At 44.5% G+C, this 20,679-nt stretch overlaps 2 protein-coding genes across 2 annotated transcripts in view; one reads left to right on the top strand and one right to left on the bottom strand.

Annotated features, from left to right (window-relative positions):
* The first annotated feature begins 3,898 nt into the window (after window positions 1–3,898).
* Window positions 3,899–5,015, top strand: LOC129838442 (cytochrome c oxidase assembly factor 6 homolog). Its single transcript, XM_055905391.1, has 2 exons — window positions 3,899–4,042; window positions 4,330–5,015. Exons 1-2 carry the CDS (start codon window positions 3,899–3,901, stop codon window positions 4,429–4,431), a joined length of 246 nt encoding a protein of 81 aa, XP_055761366.1. The 3' UTR covers window positions 4,432–5,015.
* A 328-nt stretch (window positions 5,016–5,343) lies between these two features.
* slc13a4 (solute carrier family 13 member 4) overlaps window positions 5,344–20,679 on the bottom strand; it is a 16,026-nt gene continuing 690 nt past the window's right edge. Inside the window, exons 1-15 of the mRNA XM_055905390.1 lie at window position 20,679; window positions 17,613–17,741; window positions 15,395–15,531; window positions 15,089–15,270; window positions 14,934–14,988; window positions 14,780–14,813; window positions 14,587–14,682; window positions 12,939–13,123; window positions 9,516–9,635; window positions 9,296–9,397; window positions 9,056–9,157; window positions 8,651–8,885; window positions 7,618–7,779; window positions 7,120–7,257; window positions 5,344–6,482 (exon numbers count right to left, since the gene is read on the bottom strand). The exon at window position 20,679 is cut by the window's right edge and continues 690 nt beyond it. Of these exons, the coding sequence (XP_055761365.1) occupies window positions 6,345–6,482; window positions 7,120–7,257; window positions 7,618–7,779; window positions 8,651–8,885; window positions 9,056–9,157; window positions 9,296–9,397; window positions 9,516–9,635; window positions 12,939–13,123; window positions 14,587–14,682; window positions 14,780–14,813; window positions 14,934–14,988; window positions 15,089–15,270; window positions 15,395–15,531; window positions 17,613–17,741; window position 20,679 (1,816 nt within the window). The 3' untranslated portion in view covers window positions 5,344–6,344. The remainder of the gene's footprint in view (window positions 6,483–7,119; window positions 7,258–7,617; window positions 7,780–8,650; window positions 8,886–9,055; window positions 9,158–9,295; window positions 9,398–9,515; window positions 9,636–12,938; window positions 13,124–14,586; window positions 14,683–14,779; window positions 14,814–14,933; window positions 14,989–15,088; window positions 15,271–15,394; window positions 15,532–17,612; window positions 17,742–20,678) is intronic.

Below are 20,679 nucleotides of genomic sequence, written 5' to 3'. Positions count from 1 at the left end.
ATATTTTACTGAGTTACAGTTCATATAAGGGAATCAGTAAATTGAAATGAATTCAATAGGCCGCAATCTAACGATTTCACGTGACCGGGAATACAGATAAGCATCAGTTGAAAAAAGGTAGGGGCGTGGATCAGAAAATCAGTCCGTATCTGATGTGACAACCATTTGATTTGCCTCATGCAGCGTGAAAACATCTGCTTCACGTAGAGTTGATCAGGCTGTTGATTATGGCCTGGGGAATGTTGCCCCACTCCTCTACAATATCTGTGCGAAGTTGCTGGATATTGGCAGGAACTGGAACGCGCTGTCTACACGTCGATCCAGAGAATCCCAAACACACTCGGTGGGTGACATGTCTGGTGAGTACGCAGGCCATGGAAGAACTGGGACATTTTCAGCTTCCAGGAAGTGTGTACAGATCCTTGCGTCACGGGGCCGTGCATTATCATGCTGAAACATGATGCGATGGGAGCAGATGAATGGCACTACAATGGGCCTCAGGATCTCGTCCCGGTATCTCTGTGCATTCAAATTGGCATCTAAAATGCAATTGTGTTTGTTGTTTGTAGCTTATACCCCCCCATACCATAACCCCACCACCATCATGGGGCACTCTGAGCAAACCACTCACCCACACAACGCCATACATGTGTGCTGTGGCTGTGATGCTGCTTGGACATGCAGCCAAATTCTCTAAAATTATGTTGGAGGCAGCTTATGCTAGATAAATTAACATTAAATTCTCTGGCAACAGCTCTGGTGGACATTAATGTAGTCAACATGCCAATTGCCAGCTCCCTCAACTTGTGGCATTGTGTTGTGTGACAAAACTGCACATTTTGTGGCCTTTTATTCTCCCCAGCACAAGGTGCACATGTGTAATGATCATACTGTTTAATTCGATTTTTGATATCCCACACCTGTCACGTGGATGGATTATCAGTAGAGTGATGCTCACTAACAGGGAGGGAACCCTGCATCATAGAAAATACAAAAAAAACATCACTCCTTCAGTCACAGTAAAAATCACATCCCTAAACAGTCTCAGGTGGCAGGGAGGACGGAGCATTCATCGACAGGGTGCCTCTGCTGTAAAATCCCCGAGTCACAAAGAAACACTCATCTGCACTCACAACGATGACTCTTTTTTTCCTCTGATTTCCTCTCTGTGTGCGCTTTGCAGTTGATAACCAAGGAAATACATGCTACAAAGTCCAACTTCTTCACATGCAACATGTCAGGATCCCTCTGTTGACAAAGAATATTATCTGGCGTCTCTACTCCTACTGACATTAGTTCTTCAACTTTACTCTTTTCTTCCACTCTTCTCAACGCCTCTGGAGAGGCGACATGCTGGACAGCCCTTATTCTAGACACTTCCGTCTCCTTGAGCCGAACAGGACACTATATAAATTCGGGTGCATGTTCACCACAATTGCGGCATTTTGGGTCAGCTGGCATATGATATCCCGGCCGTCTACGTACACTTGACATAGGACCAAATCATTTGCATTTGTCACATAATTTGAAGACAATCATGGTACCAATAAGACATGCTAACCTCTCACCATTACAATAATGGGATGTTAGCATTTTTGAGGTGTATGATACTTGTGTGTCTGTAATTTTCTCACTCATCATTATTCATAATTCATTCAGGATTATCCGTGATGGTGACATCCACATTTAATGTAGAAGTGGTTAGAAACATATTATATTCTTATTTACAATAAAAGTGACCATTCATTTCTATTGGGTACAAAATCTGAAATACAGCCCAAACAAACAGCATATTTATCCAACAAATTCGTAGTGTCACATTCTTGATGTCGTCATTGTGTGCTATGAATATGGGAACAAATACTGAACTTTTAACTGCTTTAATACACATAAGTGCATTTTTCCTAATACCCTTGCTCCCCTAAAATGGAGGGGACTATGTACAAAAAGTGCTGTAAATAATATGTATGGAAAGGCTCTGAAATTAAAGCTGACATTCTGCACCTCAGTCATTGTTTTATTTCAAATCCAAACTTTTGGAGTACAGAGCCAAAAGAAGAAAAATGCTTCAGTGTCTAAATAATTATGAAACCGACTCCTTGAACCGATTCTTTTCAAATCACACACAGAAGTAGTTATGAGGATAATTGAGTTGCTAATGGAAGCCTGCAGTACCCAGGATGGCCTTTCAATTTGAGTTTCTCTTTGAGAGTGGGCAGCACTGAGTGACAAAGCAAAATTACATAATGACAAATACTTATTTACATGAGTATTCAGACCCTTTGCTATGAGACTCGAAATTGAGCTGAGATGCATCCTGTTTCTATTGATCATCATTGAGATGTTTCTACAACTTGCTTGGAGTCCACCTGTGGTAAATTCAATTGATTGGACATGATTTGGAAAGGCAAACACCTGTCTATTTAAGGTCCCACAGTTGGCAGTGCATGTCAGAGCAAAAACCAAGCCATGAGGTTGAAGGAAATGTCCATAGAGCTACGAGACAGGATTGTGTCGAGGCACAGATCTGGGGAGGGGTACCAAAACATTTCTGCAGCATTGAAGATCCCCAAGAACACAGTGGCCTCCATCATTGTTCAATGGAAGAAGTTTGGAACCACCAAGACATTTCCTAGAGCTGGCCGCAAGGCCAAACTGAGCAATCAGGGGAGAAGGGCCTTGGTCAGGGAGGTGACCAAGAACCTGATGGTCACTCTGACAGAGCTCTAAAGTTCCTCTGTGGAGATGGGCGAACCTTCCAGAAGGACAACCATCTCTGCAGCACTCCACCAATCAGGCCTTTATGGTAGAGTGTGCCAGACGGAAGCCTCCCAAGTGGCGCAGCGGTCTAAGACACTGCATCTCAGTGCTAGAGGCGTCACTACAGACCCTGGTTCGATCCCTGGTTGTATCACAACCGGCCGTGATCGGGGGTCCGGTATGGCGGCACACAATTGGCCCAGCGTCGTCTGGGTTAGCCACTCCTCAGTAAAAGGCACATGACAGCCTGCTAAAGGACTCTGACCATGAGAAACAAGATTCTCTGGTCTGATGAAACCAAGTTTGAACTCTGTAGCCTGAATGCCAAGTGTCGCGTCTGGAGGAAACCTGGTACCATCCCTATGGTGAAGCATGGTGGTGGCAACATAATGTTGTGGGGATGTTTTTCAGCGGAAGTGACTGGGAGACTAGTCAGGATCAAGGGAAAGATGAGCGGAGCAAAGTATAGAGAGATCCTTGATGAAAACCTGCTCCAGAGTGCTCAGGACCTCAGACTGGGGCGAAGGTTCACCTTCCAACAGGACAATGGCCCTAAGCACACAGCCAAGACAACGCAGGAGTGGCTTTGGGACAAGTCTCTGAATGTCCTTGAGTGGCCCATCCAGAGCCTGGACTTGAATCAGATCGAACCTGAGACCTGACAATAGCTGTGGGAGAATGGGATGGGAGAAACTCCCCAAATACAGGTGTACCAAGCTTGTCATACCCTATGAAGACTCGATGCTGTAATCGCTGCCAAAGGTGCTTCAACAAAGTACTGAGTGAAGGGTCTGAATACTTATGTAAATGTGGTATTTCAGTTTTACATTTTTTTTAAATTTCTAAGCTTGTTTTTGCTTTGTCATTGTGGGGTATTGTGTATAGATTGATGAGGAAAATAAACGATTTAATCCATTTTAGAATAAGGCTGTAACGTAACAAGATGTGGAAAAAGTCCAGGCTTCTGAATACTTTCCGAATGCACTGTAGAGGAGTGATTATATTTCCCCAGCCCCATCTCTGACCTTACCAAACAAAGTGGCAGGGTCAGACTGTTGAAATTGCAGATTGTGCCATGTGGTTGACTGAACCTGTTTTTTCCTCTCGTTGTTTTAGTAAATTTCCCCCTAGCCCAGCGATGTCAGCCCCTAACTCGAACCAGAGAAAAGCGTGCTGGGGCGCGAGGGACGAGCTGTGGAAGTGCCTTGATGATAACCAGGACAATGCCGCCTCCTGTGAGAAGTTCCAGAAAGCGTTTGAGGCGAGCTGTCCTGCTCAGTGGGTGAGTCTCCCTGTCTGGTCTCCCTGTCTGGTCTCAGTGGGTGAGTCTCCCTGTCTGGTCTCAGTCTAGCGGTAACCTACCTGTTACTCTGTTGAATATGACAGACTGTCTCGGAGGTAGCCAGAGAGGGAGGCTAGATCTAGAATGTTTGTATATAAAGCCCTGCTTCTATTCATGGTGGTCTAATTCCCTTATTCCGTGCTCTGATGTAGCTACATTAGTAAACTCACTGTGGTCACCAAGCCTGGTCCTGCTCAATACATCCTATCTCACGTTGGTCCTGACAGGTGAAATACTTCACCAAGAGGAGGGACTTCTTGAAGTATAAGGAGAAGATGCAGACGGAGGGCTTTGAGCCTGCTGACGGGCCTAAAGAGTCGCAGTCCTAGCCAGTAGCCACTGGTCAGAAGACTGAGAGGGCTTCCAGGGGCCTCCTGGTTGAGGATGGACAGCAGTGGACTGTCACTGGACACTAGAGCACAATCCCGCTATGCCTCCCAGTGACGACAGCTGCTGGAGGTCAGTGACCTCACACCTGGACCTGAACACGCCGGGGTAGATGTCACCTACGGGCCGCGGTCAGATTCTCAAGCTTCTCCCCAAGTGTGCACTTAACTTGGTCACTCCTTGCCTCAGACTAGTGACCATACCTACGTCACACAGGGACAGGTGTGTGGTGACGTAACCACGGCGAGTGCTGTCAACTCCCTGGCATGGTTCTACAGGCTTTCTCTGTGTCTCTCTGCTCTCTCAATACAACGTCAAGGGGTTGTATGTGGTGTGACAATGTTTTTATTTGACATAATATCAACTGAACAAATCAACTGCTCCGTAACGGACAGTCTAACCACCGAATCATCTCTAACTCATGCTATTGTCAAAGATGGATGCAGATATTCTTTATTTATGAATAGACCGTGACAGTATGTGTGTGTGTGATTTGTCGCGTTAAATAAAGATGAGTTCATTGTTATTTCATGACAATGGTTTCATGTGTCTAGGCCTGTTCTGAGTGAGTTGAATATGAGTGGAACGACTACGTTAGTGTCATTCATGAATGTCACACTTCATTGGATTGGTTTGACACGAGGCACATCTTTTATATTACAAGTTGGCGTGTATTTACAAAGGTTCCAGAGCCGTCTTCTAAAACCACAACGTACGAACTTGTGCAACTTTGAATCAATTGTAAACAGAGATGTGGGATTTAGATTGCTTAACGTGCGTACATTCTGTGTAGGCCTACATTCTCACGACGACAGTGAATAAAAGTACAGAAAAGGCACACAATTACATTTCAATTGGTTCAAAAAATATAAAGCATTTTATACAAGTCATGGTCTACAATTATGTACACTTTGCTCTGTAGTCATAGCGACAAGACAGCTCTCGTGATTTGGCTGTTGATTGGAGAGGCACTTTACTCTGCAGTTTTCTCTGGTTTCTATTATCTGTCTTGACACCTTATTCTCTATGTCTCTGGTCAATAGTAGTGCACTATATAGGGTATTTCAGCACACTAACAGTAGGGACACAGTATGTAACACCTTGACGATTGTATACTACTGTAAATCTGTCTTGACACCTTATTCTCTATGTCTCTGGTCAATAGTAGTGCACTATATAGGGTATTTCAGCACACTAACAGTAGGGACACAGTATGTAACACCTTGACGATTGTATACTACTGTAAATCTAGAGTAGGATTCTAATTTGCGACGCCATATGCATGGAATACTGTTTTTGTGGTTATTGTGCTAGCTAAACCTTTAGGAATTTTATGTGTGACATACAGTATGCTGTGTCTCGTCATGTGATTCAATGTTTTTTTGGTGGGCTATATGGGGTGGAGAGATTAGAACATCTATAAAAAGTAACATTTACAGCAACATACAGTAATATGGAGTAAAAGGCAATATGATCCATTGACTCGAGTCGGAGTCTATTCCATGCTACTTTGGCTGCGTTTACACAGGCAACCCAATTCAGATATTTTGTGCAATTATTGGCAAAATATCTGATCTTGATTGGTCAAAATACCAATTAGTGGTAAAAAAATAAAAATCTGAATTGGGCCGCCTATGAAAATGCAGCCTCTGCGTCTCCTCCCTTGTGGTGCTTCTTCCACTCAGTCTTCCCCAACCTGTCCGATTCGCAGACGTTACCAGCCCGGCTGAAGGAATAAGCCTCAGTCCCTTTCAATTTGGCATTTACAGTAAAAGAGACGTCTTCTGCATTCTTCCACTCTCTGCCTCTCTCTCTCTCTCCGTGACTGTCTGCAGTCTCTCACGCCCCCGCGTGGTTATAAGCTGCCAGTGACGTTCCTGTCGATGGCCCATTCTGGGAACTCAGTCAGGTTGAAGAGGGGCACGCCCCAGGTCATTATGGCCAGCATCACCACTAGAACACCAATCAGATTCACCCCAAAACCTGCCTTCACCTGAGACGGACAACAACACAGGGTAAGAAAGATGTACTTGTTCTCTTCACTCATCATTGAAGAGCTACAGTATGTGCCTTAGCCTCGGTGTTCTATTTAAGGCCCTGTGTTTTCTGCAATTATGTGACTTAGCACAAGCTCTTATTTCTCATGTCTTCTTTATTCTATATATTTTTTATTAGTTAAACTATTTTGATATTGATTACGGCACTGTTAGGTCGAGCTTGCAGATTAAGCACTTCAATGTACTTGAGTATGTGACGATAAAACTTGCATTTATCCAGAAATGAGAATTACACCAAAAAATGAAATCAATTGTCTGAGGATGGTGCTGGACCGCCTGATATGAAAAGAAAACGCAGACAGTTTGATGAAAAAGCTGTAAATAAAAAGGCTCAAATCCAGGCATGTCACATGATTGCAAAGAACACAGGGCTCTAGTTATAGTGACTGATTGCTGGTCATTAGAAGGTATTACGACTATTAAATAAATCTGTTATAATCTCGTATAATAGGACTGTTACATACAAACTTGCAGAATTGCGTGTTATTGCAATAACGGCCTTTGATTCTGCTTGGCGCTGTGCCGTCCCGTCCCAGTGGGGTTGGTGCTTATGTGTTTGTGTTTGTGTCTCACCATGTCACTGATCTGCACGTGTCCGTAACTGAACACTATGGCGTTGGGGGGGTTCCCGACGGGCAGCATGACCCCAAATGACACACACATGGTGGCGGGGATGAGTGTGTGGAGAGGGTTGATCTGCAGGGTCTCCGACTGAGAGGGAGGGAGAGGACAGAGGTCATATAACTGAGTGTCAGGCAAAGGAACAGGCTGTCTCGGGAGTGTTTTCAATAACATTGACAGTGACACAGAGAGAGGAGGCGAGCAGAGGGCTGTGTTGAGAGAAGAGAGTAGAAGTATGTAGGCTATTTGAGGACACTGAGAATCGAGCTGAGAAATTGAAGGATGGGGCTTCGGATCTTCTTCACGGGCTCTCGGGGATAGAGGGGATAGTTAGGGAAGAGAGAATAGACAACGACTGTGGTTCTCTCTAGAGCAGAGAGTGTGCTTCTTACCTGAGACGATCCAGAGGAAAGGTAGAGAAGATTGACAGAGAATGACTGTTATTCTTACCAGAGCAGAGAGGATAGGTAGGAACACGGTGAGAGTGGCGGGGTTGCTGGCGAACTCTGTAACCGCGGAGACGAGCAGGCAGGCCAGCAGCGTGACCATCCACGGGGGGAGACCACTCATCGGCTCCAGCTGTCTGCCGATCCACACACTCAGCCCTGACACCTGAACACACACACACAATGACCAGACACACACACAACACGATCAGACACACACCACGTTGAATGTATGTAATGTAGATTGTGACGCAACTTAATAGCTCATACAGTAACGTGTATACAGTATATACTGTAACCCGCATTGGGGCGGCAGGTAGCCTAGTGGTTAGAGCGTTGGGCCAGTAACCGAAAGGTTGCTAGATCGAATCCCCGAGCTGACAAGGTAAAAATCTTCCGTTCTGCCCCTGAACAAGGCAGTTAACCCACTGTTCCTAGGCCGTCACTCTAAATAAGAATTTGTTCTTAACTGATTTGCCTAGTTAAATAAAAAATAAAATAAAAAGTTTAATGTGTACCACATCTAAAGAACTTGTCATTTCTAAAAGGATGTATTTGGGTGTTTTTGGAGCCTTTGTTTATGTTTTTTCAGGGCCCCCATACTACACAACGAGAATTAGGAAGTGATTTGCTGTTTGGGGTAAGTTTCTCAAAAACGTGAAATAACAAAAAAAGTGTCTGGAACCTTATAAAACATCCCATTTACATAGAGATTTGGTTGTAAAACCTTTTCAAATCGGGTCCCAAATGAGACATTGACCATCCTCCCGTGACCCAAATCGTCCTCTATTGACCCAAATTAGGATGAAATAGTGTGTGATTATAGATGTACTCACGACCCACCTCTCACATGCCCAGGGCCCACTTTGTGTTCCGAACTATCGTTGAAGAAACCCTGGTATAGTGTATATAGCCTAGTATCCATATTAAAGCTCCTGTATGTTACCTTGCAGCATGAACTAAGCCATTTGAGATGTTTGTCATCCTAAGCAATCTGCCCTGTTGTTGTTTGTACAGTATACTGTATAACCTGGTACCTTGCAGCCAGCAGCCAAGGCGTAGCCCCCTCCCACAAGGATGACGATCTCCCAGGGCATGAGATTCTGGAAGTCCTTCCAGGTGATCATGGGGGCCATGGGGTCTGGGTCTCTTTCTGCGGAGCCGTCCCCTGCTGTTGGTCTGGGGGCCCGAGAGAAGGGCCGGCGGGCCGGGATGAGGAAGAGCAGGAAGCCCAGTAGCACAGAGACAGTGGCGTCGGTCCTGTAGCCTTTCCTGCGGAAACAAAACACAACATTTAATGACGCCGTTTAAAAAAAACGTAACCTTCCATATTCAACGATAGTCTCAATGAGATAGACTGCATTTGAAATGGCACCCTATTCCGATAATAGTGCGCCATTTCCCCCCCTTTGATAGTACACTACAAACGGGTGGCTACGTACTTCTCGAACAGCGACGTCCACCCGGGTACGAAGCCTGGTTCTCTGGTGAACCACAGCAGAGTCATCAGGACGAAGAACACTCCTGTCACCACCTCTGGGTAGCTACAGCCCAGAGGAAACAACGCACAGGTCAGTTTTGTTGTTTTCCTTCAGCTTTTGTACCGTCAATTAGTCCTCAAACATGGTTGTACGGCTAGTTTCTTGTCCCAGCTGTAACTGGAAAACGAGTCTAAAAATCACCTGATGGGCCCAAGCTTTATGTACTCCTCGTGGATCTTCCTCTCTGACAGCATCTCTCTTCGTGTCTTACGTTTTTTACTCAACGAGCATGTCTCCCTGAAACTGGGCACACAACAACACAGTAAGGTTAATATCACAGAGATATCTACACAACGTGTGTGTGTGTGTGTGTTCCTGTGTGCGTTTCTTCCTCCATTTCGCATGCGCGCGAGGTGCTTACTTGCAGCCGAGGAAGAGGAAGTGCAGCCAGACCCAGGTCAGCAGCAGCATGATGATCGCGATGGGGAAACTGAAGATGAACCAGGTCCCAAAGTTGATCACCTTGGCATCCGGGTAGCGACTGCAAGGTGAAAGAGAGATTAGTTAGTGATGGGAGGAGATACAGAGAGCATGGTTAACGTTGAACCAAGTGCATCTCACAATCGGTAAGGGTATTGTCTTCATAGTATAACACCAGCAATCTCACCAAGAGGTTCAGAATCGGACCTTTTGGTGTCATGTCTATGGTGATGGACTACTAGTTGCAGGTTAATCTCTCGTGGACAGACCAAATGGATGCGACGACTAAAGAGCAACAGTTGTTCCGGTGTTTTCTGCCACTGGTTATTTAGATGCATCAGGGTTGGGTGACGGTTGTGCTTAAAATGTGGGCTTGGATTTCAAGCAAAGATTTCGAGCAGAACATTTTTGGAAGTGGATGGGCTTTGGTTTAGAGTTTCCTTTTAGAGGGGTGGAGACTTCACTAGTCTCGTTAGTATCTTATCTCATACATCTCCCCCAGAACCCAATGGAGCATCTGATGGAATTACGGGAAATTGTAGTTCTGGGTTTGAAGACCCACTAGGGCTACCCTCAGTATCACAAGTCATTACAGACTCAAGGAGGGGTCAGTACTACAACCTTAGAACCAGCAGAAACTAACCATCAACCCTTTTCTTTTGATCATGATCAGAACAGGACATCTGCAGGTCATTGACCACACAATGCATACGTTCAGGTCTATTTTCTGCCTCTATGGCCTATGTGGAAGGATATCTAGTAGTTGTCAATAGTGGGCAGTGATATGGTGATATATCTGTTTGCTGAAAGACGAGCTGACTCGCTGCTTCTTCTTCGTATACTTGCTCTGCTGTTCGATATCTGCCCCCCCCCCCCCCCCCCCCCCCCCCACACACTGTCTGCGGTCAAGGGTTATTGAGGGCTTTCATTCCTTTTTACATGTGGAAGTACCGGCCAAGGTCCTGTTGACACACACACAGTCAGATGGACTCGTAGATATCAATTTTATGTCTCTGTGTGCAGACATAAACATGGTATTCATGAGTACATCTGACTCTGGGGAAGTAGATAAAGGGCTTCATTGCCAAAATCCTGAAGTATCCCAAAATCCTGAAGTATCCCAAAATCCTGAAGTATCCCAAAATCCTGAAGTATCCCAAAATCCTGAAATAATGACTATTGATGTTGAGGGAATCCTTTGGAGTCTGGTCTAAGGCAGAATATATTGAGTATCATTAATTATTTGTATTACCACATTTGACTATCAATATAATATAATACTAATAATACAAAATAATACAAAATAATTTAGCAGACTATTGACTGCTTTGACAAAATCTGCATACCGGTGTTTAAGAGGATGGGTCTGGTCTGGTGTTGTTGTGAACATTACTCTCTGTTGGAACTCTCTGTTCCCGCAGTAGCAGGATAAAAATGTCTACAGGGTTAGGTTTCACTAGTGTGGACCTGTTATAGCTACTCAGACAATAAATTGTCTTTTGGGGGATCACCAGCAAACCCCCTGACTCAGAGCTGTCCTTTACCAATCTGGGCCCAAGTTTGACAGAGCTACACATGAAGGAGTTACTAAATACTGACTCACATATTTTACTTGCGCTGGGAAGGGAGGGAAGGAGGGGGATAGACAGGGTGAGAAGTAAGTCTGATATTTACAGTCAGAGTTACTTTTACATGAAAAGAGTCCATTTTTCCTGGCTTAGCCTAGCTGGTTTATTAAAGTGCCCAGGAAATCGGCTTTGTGGGATTGTTGAGAGGGTTTACACCAATCCTTCAATCCCAGGCCTCTTTGTCCTATTGTTTCCTATGGACCCTGACACCCTCTGTCACTGAGTTAAACATGACATGTATCATTCTATGTTCCCTCTAAACTGCGCTGGTGCCGCACATTTCCTCCAGGCCTGCGGCACAGAAGAAATGCCATGCGGAGGAGGGACACACGAGATTGAAATTCGCCGAATTTGCATGATTAGTTTGAGCTATGATCGAATCAACATTTAAATTAGGACCGTTTCAATGCAACAAAACAAAACAAATCTAACTTTGCAAGATTGAGTGTGTGATTTTGTTGTAGGCAGAGCCAGAGCGCAACGGAGTAGAATTCTAATGGCGGGGGCAGACCACCAGCGGTCTACAGATCAGTTCAGATCAGAGCCCGCGCGTGTGCACATTTGTTGATATTCTTTGCTAGTTAGCGAGTTATTATGCCAGTTATAGATAAGTATAGGTCAGCAATGGGGAGTTACTGCTTCCCTCAAGAGCACAAAACGTGTAAGCTACATTTCAAGCGGTCTTTAAAAAGCCATTCACGTAAAAAGCTTATGTCTTAATTAAAGGGGCAGTGTTTCATTTTGAGACAGCCTTGAATATGCAAATAAGCCAATAGGCAGATGGGTAGCCGACATTGTCTAATTCTCGGGTAATAATAATTCATTTGATTTTGTAAAGGGGTTTCTTGCATCATACAACACAATACAGTGCAATTTACAGTCAGCTATTGGTGGCCCATGGTGTTACAGACCAAGTAAAAAATCATTAATTAATGTCAAACCCTTCATAATGTAAAAACGTTTTTAAAAGTTTCATGTAATGTATGCCTGCATTCAACACCACATATAGGCTACTATAGGCTATATCATCGAAATCAAAAGCTATTTCCATGTGAAAATGTTAAAATGCTACATTATGCTCAAATAGCCACAATAGCCTACTGGCTACTGTCTAAAACTCTAAGGGTACAGCCTCAGTGTTCACTGTAAACGCGTGCCGGAAGTTGCACAAAATTCTCACAATGTTCACGTTTCCACTCACAAGACCTAAACTTTGCTCAAGTGCTCCCACAAATTAGAGGGAACATTGGTATAATTCATCTATTCAACTATCTTTATCCATTTAAGTTTCACTGAGACAGAAATGACAGATTGTTATTTGGATGATAGTGACACGGCATGGGGTATTAGTCAGGTATTGTATATATTAGTGAGCAATGTGTGGTACTGTATTTTGTTGATATTAATAGACCATGTGTGACCAGTGTGAACTGGCTAGCTAGTTAGCGGTGCACACTGGTAGCGTTTCAATTGGTGACGTCATTTGCTCGGAGACTTTGAACGTTTTCCCCCCCTTGCTCCGCAAGAGCCGTGGCTTTTGTGGAGCGATAGGTAACGATGCTTCGTGGGTGCCTGTTTTCGATATGTTCAGAGGGTCTCTGGTTCGAGCCCAGGTTGGCAACACTGTTACACATGGGATATTTGTCTGATAGTGTATTGATAGGCCATGGGGTATTTACCATGTATTGTACCTATTGAACTGCATTCAATGCAGTGTATGGTAATGGTAAGCTTACTTGTTGAACTGTTCGGCGAAGATAAGGTTGGTGGAGGTGCCGGTGATGGTGATGAGGCCTCCGATGGTGGCTGCGTACGTGATGCTGAGAGACAGACATTTACAGATCATGTGATCTCTCTTGGTGGGGTAGCGAGAGTCCTTGCTCTCCTTCTCCTTCTTTGGCTCTGGGATGCTGATCGCTGTCTAGAACAGAGAGAGGAGCAAGTATAGTGAGTCACTGTTTGTGGGGGGGGGGGAACATATACATATATATTTTGTACACAATAAAGAAAATAAATGACGGGTCAACATCTAAATATAGCTCCCAGCGTTGGTCAAAGCTCAGAACGCTTATATTCGTGATCTGACTGAGTTTTCATTGAGCCTGCTTCTTTGCGAACGAGTGGAATCATGAACAGTGGTTTGTTAGTTATGGTCGCATGCGTCCTCTGGATTTGCTTCCTGGATTTGCCTTTTTTTAGCAGCACATTGACCACTCCCTCAAAACGACTAACTCCGCCCTCTCGCGGCACAGACTGAGGGCCTGAGACGTGAAACGAACTGCCCCAGCTCGGAGCCGGCTCACTAGAGAAGTAGGCAAAACTGTAGACGCTGCTGACAGTGTGTTTGCGAGACGCCTGTCAAAAGGCAGTTTTAAAATGGTCCTGCGACTCCTGCCGTGTCTACAGACATCCCCAAAGAAACAAAACACGACTTTCTGAGAATGAGTGCACAACTGGTAGTCGCTTATAGATATGTATAGCTATGTAGATCAGTGGAGGCTGGTGAGGGGAGGACGGCTCATAATGATGTCTGGAACGGAGCGAATGGAATGGAATCAAACACCACGTGAGTGGAGTTTTTTTTTTTTATAACATTACACTAATTCCACTCCAGCCATTACCACCAGCCCGTCCTACCCAATTAAGGTGCCACCAACCTCCTGTGATGTAGATAAGTCAGTCAGGTGGCTAGCTGCAAGCAGAGACTTCTATTGCATTGAAGGGCTTTGGCTAGTATTAATGAACCATTGCTATTTGGGATCCTTGGTATGTCCATACCCTAAACCTAACCCCCTCCTAACCTTAACCAAAACCCCTATCTAACCCTAACCTTAACCATTTTAAATGTCAACTCAATGGGGTAGGGACGTCCCAAGGATACTAAGTTCTCATAAAAATGTTGCTTTACAGAGAGTAGGCTCCTAAAACAGTGTGGCTGTTGATAATTTATTTCCTTTCAGGGGTATAACATTACAAATGTGTTTGTAGATTGATTAAGGTTAATTAACCTACAGCAGCCAAGGTGATAATGTCTGGGGTCATTTTTGCTCGTTTTTGCTGTTTACCAAATAGCAATAAATGTAACTTTTTTTTTAAACATTGGGAGGGGGGTTATTTATTTGTATATATTGTATTTTACCTTTATTTAACTAGGCAAGTCAGTTAAGAACAAAATCTTATTTACAATGACGGCCTAGGAACAGTGGGTTAACTGCCTTGTTCAGGGGCAGAAGGACAGATTTCTACCTCGTCAGCTCGGGGATTCGATCTAGCAACCTTTCTGTTACTGGCCCAGCGCTCTAACCACTAAGACCTGCCTTTCCGAGCTTCACTAAAACTCAGACCCTAGTTATGCCTCTGTGTGTAGTGAGTGTGTCTACTGACCGATGGCAGGTGTCCGTTGGTCTGCTTTAGGGACAACTGGCCCAGACTGGCCTTACTGGCCTTCCTACCAGTCCCGTTAGTCTCCACAGTCGGCAACTGAGAGAACGAAACACACAATGGAGAATTAACGTCGAAGTAAAAGAATGAATCAACAGATATTCTTACACAGATTTACAAAGGTTTATGCTCTCACCTCAGTCAGAGTGCAGAGCTCCTGCTTCACGCAGCTGTGGATAAAACGCAACACGTTCAAAAGTATAACACTGGAGTTGTTTTCATGACGTGGACTGCAAGACTGTATTGTATGTGATTCTTCAGTGATTGTCTCAAAGCTCCTCAGGTCTTACCTGTCTCTGCGATACAGACGCTCGAGTTGGTTCTTTTCTAGATTCTCTTCCTTGTCTGCAAAGGAGCAAAATAAAACCGTTTAACGATTATAGTGATGTACAATTTATCATGTCACTGAGATGTTTACTGCAGGCAGTGAAATGGGCAGCCATACCGCTGAGGCAGTCGCCCTCGGTGGCCTCGACGGTTTCAGAGTCTTCCTGGGTGTCGGCCACGCCGGTGCTGATGAGCTGCTGCAGGACGGCCTCAGCGATGGGCATCACCATGGCAGTAGTGGAGGTGTTACTGAGCCACATGGACAGGAAGACCGTACAGCACATGAAACCCAGCACCAACCTGAGAATACACACAGGAGAGAGGAGAAGTTGAGGGTGTGTGAGTGTATGTGTGTAATTGATTGATATGTGCTTGTGTGTGCGCCTGTGTGCACGCACGTCTGTTATGGTAGCTGCGTACTTACATGCCAGGCTTGGCTCCAGCAATCATGACCATACGTAAAGCGATGCGTTTGTGGAGGTTCCATTTCTCTATGGAGGCCGCCAGACAGATCACCCCCATCAGCAGCAGAGTGGTGTCCTTACAGTACTCTGCAGCTACCTGTACCGAAGACAACCACACAGTATTTATAGCACTCTATACGTACATATACACTCAATCTTCACATGTGACTCGCACGAACACACACCTGGATTCATTTAAAAAAACAGTTTTTTTTACTTTGATCTCTATGTTCATGTTTGTAAAAAAAATCCTGTATTTGCAGTCATTGTCACCCCCCCCCCCCCCCCCCCCCCCCCGTTAATCTGAGCTGTTTATGTCATGGCCACTAGTCAGTATATTGTTGTATACCACCACAGGTCATGACCTCTAACTACAGAGAACTGACCTCTTGTGATTATTGGAACTAGACTAGATATTCCTTCTCTCCAGTCTCTGTCCAGTTCTCATTTTTAATCAGAACCGGGTGAGTTGTGAGAAGAACATACTGTACTCCAGGATGGGCTCAGATGGATCAGTTGGATCAACACGTCTGAGCTTTGCTCCTTTCCAAACATTTGCAATTGGAGGCATACGAACTAAAAATGTGACCCAAAAATCATAGCACGGCACGAGAGTGGGCAGGGGGAAGGTTTTACACGTAACACCTTGTTTGTGCCAGGTTAAAACCGAGGTAAAGCAATCCCATTGGCGAGGCAAGGTGAGGTGTGAGAGAGCTGCACTAAGTACAGTACACAAGTCTAGTCATCAGAGAAAAACGTGGATATTTACCAATACACAATTACAAGAGCTTATAATAACATTAACAGCCTGCTTTGGCAGGTTTTGTCCATGCGATCAGATCACATGAGCGAATCAGTGGTTATTTTTTTTATGTAACACTGATAGTGAGGAGAGAGAACCATTAATGGTGGTCATTGGGACCACTTGGGGTTGGTTCAATGACAGACCATTTCCTGTCCCGCAGGGGTTAATGGGTTACTCAGATCAGTACACGAGGCCATCATCTCAGTGATAAGTGCTTCACTGGAGACGACCAGCGAGGTTCTGACGACCATGCTTCCTGTATTATATAAGACGTTAGCATACAGACACCTCGTGATAACTGACGATCTGATCATGTCAGGTTATCAGAACGAGTGAGTCACTCACCTGTTTACATGGGTCTGTGACATCATGACGGTCTCTTCACATAACAAGAGAGGAGGATGGTGAATTTACAGTGTAGGTGAAAGGTCAGACTAAGGATAATGAATGAAGGATAACTTTTAAGACTTCATGAAGCCTTTAGAAACATTTAAGAAGGTGCTGTACAAGGACATCGTCTGTGGTTGTTAGTTCACCCATGAGGCTACATTTAGCGAGTTATCGAGTGTAAACCAGGTGTCAACAACAATGCTGAGTTTTCTTTTGTTTCCCCAGAATGGGATTGGGTCAACCTACTTCCCTTTCAGTCATCACAGAGGCATTACAAAGCAATGGGACAGGACTTCTCAGGTTCTTCCTAGAAAGCATCCCTCCATATGCTACACATCCATCTGGTCCACACATGTAACTGTGTGTGTTTGTCCTAGATTTTTATTTCATCTATTTTTATTTCTAATCCCGTCCCTGCAGGGGGCCTTTTGCCTTCTGGTAGGCTGTCATTGTAAATAAAAATTTGTTCTTAACTGACTTGCCTAGTTAAATAAATAAAAACAATTAAGTTAATTCGGCCGTAGTGGGAGTCAGGTGCTCAGATTACCGTATTTAGAGTTGTACAAGAATTGAGGAGTGGGACAACATTCCACAGGACACAATCAACAGCCTGATCAACTCTATGTGAAGGAGACGTGTCGTGCTGCATGAGGCAAATGGTGGTCACACCAGATACTGACTGGTTTTCTGATCCACGCCCCTACTTTTGTTTTTTGAAGGTATCTGTGACCAAGTCATGTGAATCCATAGATTAGGGCCTAATGAATATATTTCGAATGACTGACTTCCTTATATGAACTGTAACTCAGTAAAACATTTGAAATTGTTGCATGTTGCGTTTCTGTTTCTGTTTTTGTTCAGTGTGTGTGTGTGTGTGTGTGTGTGTGTGTGTGTGTGTGTGTGTGCGCACGCGCTCCTGGTCCTCAGTGCCCTTAGCAGAGTGAGAGAGTGAGAGAGAGTAGAGTGAGTGATAGTTTACTGACCTCGCTGGACTTGAGCACTCCGAACAGTGGGTATAGGAAGGCAGGTACGAGGGCAGCAGCTCCAAGGGGTACAGCCTCTGACACCCAGTACACTGCTGTCACTATCAACACGTACGCACAACAGGCCTCCTACAGGGGACAGAGACACGGGGGGTGAGACATAGGGAAGAGACAAGGGATTGGGCTTTTGTGCAACAATGCAGTTTGCTAAGGGCCAAACATCATACATTTATGCCTGTATTGTATTCTAACGTTTCTTATCATAAAAGCATGGTCAATTATTTAATATATGTCAATGCTAAACTTTCTGTGAATTTCTGGTCAAACAAACGCATTGCTAGGTTCCACATATTGTCAGGGTTCATTTGTCTGAGTTTATTCCACTAGGGTTTATTGGAGTGCAATAATACTGTTCCCTGAAAGAAAGTGATTTAGATTTTTCATTTGATTTATTAGGATCCCCGTTACCCGACACCAATGGGGACAGCTAGCCTTACTGGGATCTTACACATAATGAAAAATACATCACAGGCAAAAGACTTTACAATTGACATACATTTAAAAACATTAACATGTAGCGCGTGTGTGTGCATCTATCAGTTCCAAAGTTATCCAGAGACCGAACCGTCGTGTTCCTTATTCACATTTCAACACCATTTATTTGCCATGGAAACAATGGAGAATGTGCTCAGTTTGAGAAAGAGCCAATCCAAATTCCAATCTAACAGTTTAATCAAAATGGGATTTGTTAAGTCATTCATTCAAATGTACCTGTTTAACCTTTTTGCTTTCTGGAAACTTGAGGCGGCTTTCCGTCGAAAACAGATGAATAACTGGATCGTTTTTTAAGACACTGAGCTCGTCAAGTCAAGGAATATCTTTGACCTTCTCCATTAGTGACCTGCGCATATCTGTCTCACCACATTGAAGGGTCCTTTGTTACCCTAGGTATAGGTAGAGGGGTAACGTACAGTACTCCCACGGGACCAACAGTGGTGGTCACATTGTACAATAAACCAGCGGTAGCTTATCATGCATAAGTGAGGAAGCCTTGGAAATCTCCCTTCCCATAATATGTGGCATACAGGTGATGTGTCAGGCACTTGTCTGACTAGCATATCGTGTAACTCCCGGTTGAGTAGAGGTTGTCTAACCAGCGAGGTGAGGGGTCTGGCAATATACCAGCTATACATACACACACACCGTTGGACTGTCCAGCAATGAACACACACACATACACACACTGGTAGGGTAACCGCTCATTGAAAACATTGTTGAATATTGTTGTGTATCACACAGAAACTATTTGGCCTCTCCATGGTACCTTTGAGGCAGCAGCCACCAACCCTGGCCACTAGCACCTGCCTGGGCATGTTCTCCACATGTGCCCTACTGGACATGCCCAGTCCTGACCACACCGCCCCAGGTGGGAATACAACACCCCCTTTCAGTGTCCCCAGGTGATCTGACTGTCTCCCAGTAGTTAGTGTTTGTCAGATACGGGATGTGAAGTCAGATCTCGGTCATTCAGGTGACTGGGGACAGAGACAATCAGTGATCCTGAGAGATTATTGATCAGAGGTTGTCACACAGTGGAGAACTGCCATGCAATGGATGGACTTTCAATGAATCAATAAACTCACTCAGAATCGAATCCTTTTTTTCAGTTTCATCAGAGAACTGGGTTATTGAGGCGATCATGGGGTATCTCTTATTTACTGAAAGAGTTTCATTTGGTTAGATAGTAGGAAAATATGTTTCTAAACGGTCAATTGCTCAATTTGTTTCTCCAATGTGTCATGTGTATGGATGGACTGTGGGATATTTCATTGCAATGAGCAAGCAGTTGTCGAGAGGTCAAAGGTGACTCAGCAGACGGTTTCTATCCACATCTGGAGGTTGCATGGTCACTTCGCCTTTCGGACCATGACTCAACATGACCCTTAAGTGAGTGACGAGATCAATGAAAAGAAGATGGCTTTTCAGGCATTCGTGTTATCTCTTCATCGAGGCCAAATGCTTTTGTAAAGATAATTCATCTGGATAACCGTTCATCAGTGTTGACAGTGAGATTTCTTTCAGATGACTACAGCAAGATTCACTGGATTCACTCAATAGTTCAATTCAGCCCTTATCTTCCTCTGGAGAAACAGCGATGATTAAAAGGAAACACTGTTTGCATTCCCTCATATGATGATCTCTACTGATAATCTCTGAACTCTGTTGGGTCAGTTAATCTACTCATTAGACATGATTTGCTCCTGACTCAATCCCCAAGGAGCTGAGTTCATACTATCAGAGAGAAGGAGGATCCCTTGCCTGAGACCAGGGCCGGGATTCATAAAGCGTCTCCGACTAGGAGTGCTGATCTAGGATCAGTTTAGCGATTTAGATCATAATGAATAAGTACCCTGAAGACTAGGCTTTAGTTCAGTGGGCTAACACAGTCCCGGAGTAAAAACTCCGGGTTTGAACCCAGAAAGGCATATTACTACAACTCTCTCAGGCTGACACAGGAAAACAGAGCATGATGGGTTCTGTAGCTGCAGCTGACCACATGCTCCATTGTTCTATCCCTCTCTGAACTTGACAAATTCTGTAATTGGTGAGAGGGCATTCTGGAACCGCAGGTGGTTCCACGCAAACAGAACGACCAGATCCGTCCCCACATAGCTGAGCTGAGTTATATAACCTAATAGCTTGGCACAGATTCCCTTTCTCCCTGCCGCCTGTGGTGCCAACCGCTGTACAACAATGCACCCTACTGTGAAGTGTAAACACGCGGAATGGTGCACTTTACGCACAGACCCGCCGGTTGCGTAAAAAATGCGTAAAACAAGTCTCCATTATTAAAGCATTATTGGAATATGAGGTAAATCGAAATATTTGCGCTGTGGTTATGTATTATGACTAAATCTAATCATAAAGACACTGATAGCTGTTCTCACCCCCAATTTTATTCTGCTTCATGTACTGTACGCTAACTCGGAAGAACAAAGCAGATAGCCTACCCATGCGCAATATTAGTCATGCTAGTGACATGGTATGATGAATTCGGGTACTCACG

Source organism: Salvelinus fontinalis, chromosome 39 (genome assembly GCF_029448725.1).
Source record: "Salvelinus fontinalis isolate EN_2023a chromosome 39, ASM2944872v1, whole genome shotgun sequence".
Classification (NCBI taxonomy): domain Eukaryota; kingdom Metazoa; phylum Chordata; class Actinopteri; order Salmoniformes; family Salmonidae; genus Salvelinus; species Salvelinus fontinalis.
The sequence above is the reverse complement of the archived record's forward strand: the minus strand, read 5'-3'. Positions and strand labels throughout refer to the sequence as shown.

Excerpts from the sequence above, each read along its gene's own strand:
- LOC129838442 (XM_055905391.1), top strand. The coding sequence starts at position 3,899 with ATGTCAGCCCCTAACTCGAACCAGAGAAAAGCGTGCTGGGGCGCGAGG. Across the intron at positions 4,043-4,329 it reads CGAGCTGTCCTGCTCAGTGG|GTGAAATACTTCACCAAGAG; the intron begins GTGAGTCTCCCT and ends TGGTCCTGACAG.